The sequence below is a fragment of the Corvus brachyrhynchos genome, unplaced genomic scaffold (assembly GCF_000691975.1).
Source record: "Corvus brachyrhynchos isolate BGI_N302 unplaced genomic scaffold, ASM69197v1 scaffold340, whole genome shotgun sequence".
NCBI classification, from domain to species: Eukaryota; Metazoa; Chordata; class Aves; order Passeriformes; family Corvidae; genus Corvus; species Corvus brachyrhynchos.
In genome coordinates, this window is record NW_008235987.1 from 392,684 (window position 1) to 397,327 (window position 4,644).

At 61.7% G+C, this 4,644-nt stretch overlaps 2 protein-coding genes across 2 annotated transcripts in view; one reads left to right on the forward strand and one right to left on the reverse strand.

The window, feature by feature from the left end:
* Window positions 1–5: 5 nt before the first annotated feature.
* AFMID (arylformamidase) lies at window positions 6–2,472 on the forward strand (the record flags this gene model as incomplete). Its single annotated transcript, XM_008630951.2, has 10 exons — window positions 6–42; window positions 118–222; window positions 296–344; window positions 515–600; window positions 679–751; window positions 1,024–1,121; window positions 1,282–1,360; window positions 1,520–1,649; window positions 1,919–2,023; window positions 2,138–2,472. Coding segments are annotated over 10 exons (792 nt in total), but the record flags the coding sequence as incomplete, so codon positions are not given.
* Window positions 2,473–2,857: 385 nt separating this feature from the next.
* Window positions 2,858–4,644, reverse strand: part of LOC108445796 (probable low-specificity L-threonine aldolase 2) — a 5,166-nt gene continuing 3,379 nt past the window's right edge. The window contains 6 exon segments of the mRNA XM_017730617.1: window positions 2,858–3,189; window positions 3,192–3,413; window positions 3,732–3,925; window positions 4,096–4,232; window positions 4,383–4,418; window positions 4,420–4,638. Of these exon segments, the coding sequence (XP_017586106.1) occupies window positions 3,080–3,189; window positions 3,192–3,413; window positions 3,732–3,925; window positions 4,096–4,232; window positions 4,383–4,418; window positions 4,420–4,638 (918 nt within the window). The 3' untranslated portion in view covers window positions 2,858–3,079.

The window sequence follows — 4,644 nt, forward strand, 5'->3', positions numbered from 1 at the left end:
GGGACCCCATCATCGGCGCCCACCTCGCGGTGACGGCGGCAGGTGGGGAACGTGGGGCACCGGGAGAGGGGCTGCGCTCGGTGCCACGGCCCCGTGCTCCACCGCCTTCCCCCGCAGGAACCGAACGGGCCCGGGCCAGCGCGCAGACCTTGCTGCACGTCCCCTATGGCAACGGGGACGGGGAGAAGCTGGACATCTATTTTCCCACGGACCCTTGTGAAAGTCAGTGACGGGGATGGCGGGGGCGGGAGTGGGCAGGGTGGACACCCTGCTGATCCCCCACTGTGCTGCACAGCCTTCCCGGTTCTGGTCTACATCCATGGCGGATACTGGCAGTGCTTGAGGTAAGGTGGGCTGTCAGTGAGGGATTCCTCGGAAAGGGACCCCCTCACCAACTCTTACTGACCCCTTCTCCTGACTCTGGGACTTGCTCTGTGTACATGGGGTCTGGCCAGTCCCCAGTTGGCCTTGCAGCCCCCGGCACCCACAGCCTGTCAGCATCTCTCTCCACCAGTAAGGACGACTCGGGCTTTGCAGCCCTGCCGCTGGTGTCGCAGGGGGTGGCAGTGGTGGCGGTGGGGTACGACACAGCCCCTGAAGGTAGGTGCTGTCCTGCAGAGGCTGCAGCTGCCTGCGCAGCCCGGTGCCCTCCAACCCTGCCCTTTGCCCTCTGCCTAGGCCACATGGACGCCATGGTGCAGCAGGTACGCCGCAGCCTCGTCTTCCTGGTGGAGCAGTACCCCAGGATCAGGTGGGCAGCTCCCGGCTCGGGGGTTGGTTCGTGAGAGTGGCTGGGGGCAAACAAGGCCTGCGGTGGGGCAAAGGCTTTGGTGCCTTGGTCCAAGCACTGGGCAGTGCCTGTGGCCACAATCCCCTGTCACTGCACAAGGCAGCAGCTGATGGATTGGGAAACATCTGAGCTGACACATTTGGGCTGTGCCGCCTCCTCTGCACAGAGCAAAGTGTCTCTAGGTGTCCGTCTCAGTCACTCTCTCCTGCTGGCTCACTGCTTCCTCCTTTCAGAGGCGTTTACTTGTGCGGACACTCAGCAGGGGCCCACCTGGCGGCCATGGTGCTGTCCACAGACTGGACAGAATTCCAAGAGGTGCCAGAAATCAAAGGTAGTGCTGCTATGTCCCAGAACAGGGTCTGGAGGGGAACTGATCTCCACACCTGGGACAAGGCTGCGGGGCTGTGGAGCCCCAGCTGATTATGAGGTCCCCAGGGCTGTGGGAGCCACCCAGGGTGCAGCTCCTCACCTGCCAGTGCCTCTGCCTCCAGGAGCGGTGCTGGTGAGCGGCGTGTACGACCTGGAGCCCATCCTGCACACCTATGTGAATGATGTTCTTAACATGAGCCGGTGAGCCCACATGCTATGGGGACAGCCATGGGGGCAGAGCACAGGCAGCCGCCCAGCCACTGTGCCCCTAGGCCTGCCCCAGCTGGTGAGTCCAGCTGAGGGCACGGGTGCTCCTGGAATGAAGGGCTGCATCAGCTGCCACCGGGGTGACTCCTGCAGGGAAGTGGCCCAGAGGAACAGCCCCATGAGACATGTCACCCTGGCAGTGCCAGCAGCCTGTGAGGTGCTCATGGCTGTGGCCCAGCATGACTCCCCAGAGTTTCGCAGGCAATCACAGGAGTACAGCCAGGTGAGCACCAGGCAGTTGCAGGAGTACAGACAGGTGAGCACCAGGCAGTCACAGGAGCATGGCCAGGTGAGCAGCACCCTGCCTGGCTCTGGTGGGGACACTGCTCCAGCCAGCCCTCAACAACTTGCCCAACTGGGATGAAGAGCTGTGCTGAACCAGAGCAGTTTCTGGCTCACTGCAGGACAGCAGTCCAAAGACATTATCCCTGCTGCTCTGTTCAGGGCAGGTGGAGTTTGGGGTTCATCCTGCCAGCACTGCTCTCTCCACAGGCCCTGCGTGCAGCCGGCTGGTCTGTCTCTCTGCTGGATCTGGCTGGTGTGGATCACTTTGACATCATTGAGAAGCTGTCAGAGGACAACTACATCCTCACTCAGGTAGGTAGGAGGGCTGTGCCAAGGCAGATCAGGTGGGCTTAGGGCTGGCTGCCACCTCCCTGCAGGGAGGTGTGGGGTCAGGGGCTGCTCACAGGGTTTGGCTCCTCATCCCAGGTGATTCTGAACATGATTTCAAGAGCATAAGGGCATGTCAGGAGTAAACAGATGGGGACTGTGGACCTGCGTGGTGGCAACAGGCGTCTGGTATCCCCCTGCCTGCTGCCTCCTCGCTCCAACATGGGGTGACCACTGTCTCAGACCTCCACCGTGCCCTCTCCATTCAGCGCAGCCTAGGCTGGTGCCCCTTCCCTGCAGTGTTCCTGCCCGCTGGAGCGCAAGGGACTGAGGGCTGCAAGGCTCTGTCTGGGCAGCTGGATCATGAAGTTTGTTCCCTCAGTGTCCTTTAAACTGCACACTGGCAGTATGAAATAAAATGGGAATTACTGCTGCCTGGGGTAGTGCTTCCCAGGGAGCCAGTGGGTGCACACCCAGTGCAACTGCTGCTGAGAGAATCCCTTCTTCCAGTGCAGAGTTCTGGGACTTGCTGACCCAGAACATGACAGGGGAAGCCTGGGGAGCCCACCTGCCGCTGTGGGACAGAATGACGTAAGCCTCTGGGAATGGGAGTGACAGAGCCATCTGGGTCAGGCTGGGCTCGAGCTCCTGGGACAGTCCTGGCCAGACACAAACCTTGGCATTGCTGTGCAGCAACGCTGGTCCTGTGGCTGAGATGCTTCCATGTCCTCATGAGCATTTGTCCCTCCATGGGGACCGTGGCCATGATGATGTCCCTGCTGCAGAGCCAGGAAAAGAGCACATTTGAGAGAACACAGCTACAGGACCGCCAAAACACGTTTATTTTGTGCACTGACTGCCTCGAGAGCTGGGGTCTCCACTAGGCTGGGCTCACATTGGTTTTTCAGGCTGCCTGTGAGGGCTGATATTGAGTTTCAGATGGCTGGGAACTCATCTGGAGGACAAAGGGGCTCCAGATGTGTTCCCAGCAGCAGTCCTTTGGGCTGCCTAACTGCTGCAGCTGCGGGGCTGGCAGAGTGCTCAGGCTCCCCCGGTGCCTTGAGGCATCGGATGCAGTCCCAAGGCCAATTCCTCCTGGCACTTCCTGGCCACAAATTCCAGCTTTCTCCTTGTGAGCTCAGTGTCATGGCCGAGATGTTGTGGTGCCAGACAGCACGCACAGTCTGTGCTGACCAGGGGAGTAGCAAGACGCTGACAGCCTGCCCGGTCTCAGCCACCTCCGCGCTGATGGCACAAAGGCGGTCGCAGAGCTCAGCAGGGGAGGGCCAGGTCCCCTGGACATTTACCATTGCAATGTTGGTCTTCACCGCTGCCAGGTTGATGGACCAGAGGGGAGAGTTCAGCACATGGATACCTGTGGGAGGCCGAGGTGATGCAAGCCCACTGCCCAGCTATCTGGAAGAGGCTACCTGCCCCAGCCCTGCTCCAGGTTCTGGATGAAGGGGAGCCCTTTCTCCCCCCATGTGGTACCAGCGTCACTGAGTGCAGCATGGGGACAGTCATGGCATGATCCTGGCACTCCAGCCAGGTGAGGATCCCAGCAGCATCCTCACCTGCCTGGAGACCCAGTGTGGCCATCTAGGGACGGTGCCCAAGCCACCAGTACCGTGGTATTGCTGGGCAGTGCCAGGTGTGCTGTTACATCCCAGCACAGTAAGGGGCCCTGAGGTACCTTCCACAAAGTGCTGGGCATTGTTGTGGTCTCTGCGCAGCATCACCTCCGTGTGCTGCAGCCCAAGGTGGGCAGCGGCTGCCAGCACTCCCACCTGCCGCATCCCCCCGCCCAGCAGCTGCTGCACACACCAGGCCTCAGCGACAAACTCCCTGCACCCTGCCAGCACTGCACCAGACGGGGCACCCAGGCCCCGCAGAGCCCACAGCGGGGTCACCCCAGCTGTCCCAGGGGCAGCTGCCCCTCCTGCGTACAGGCCCAGCCTGCCACATGTGTTCTTAGCCCAACACCTGCAAACAAGGGGCAGGCTGCAGCTTGTGCTGGTCCCTGCCAGCCTTGGGGACCCCTCCCACACAAGCAGACCTTGGAGAAGCAGAGGGTCACACAGTCACAGTGCTGGGCAATCTGAGCTGGCTCCACACCCTGGGCCACTGCTGCATTCATCAGTCGTGCGCCGTCCATGTGCACTTGCAGCCCGTAACGGTCTGCAAGCCCACGGACCTGGGAGTCAGAGGGGCAGCTGGTTTGGGAGGGACCCCTGGGGCATCTGGTGCCACCATGAGCCACGCTCTGAGCTCCAGTGTCCCCAAGTGCAGGGCCCAGCTGCCCATGCCAGGCAGGATTGTGCCAGCACCATCTGTGGGCTCTCACCTGCCTGCGATAGGTGAAGGGCGGTGCCCGGCCCCCCCGCCGAGATGTGCGTGTTCTCCAGACAGATGAGCTCAGGACGCATGTGGTACTGGCTGCTGTGCGCCTCACAGATGGTCAGCTCCAGCTGGTCCAGGTCGAATGTGCCATTCGGCAGATCTGGCGGTGCCTGGGAGTGGACACCGGCGACCTGTGCCCAGGGCAGGAGAGAGCTTGGAGCTGACAGGGGACAGTGGTGGTGCACGGGGGCTCCAGGCCTCTGCCC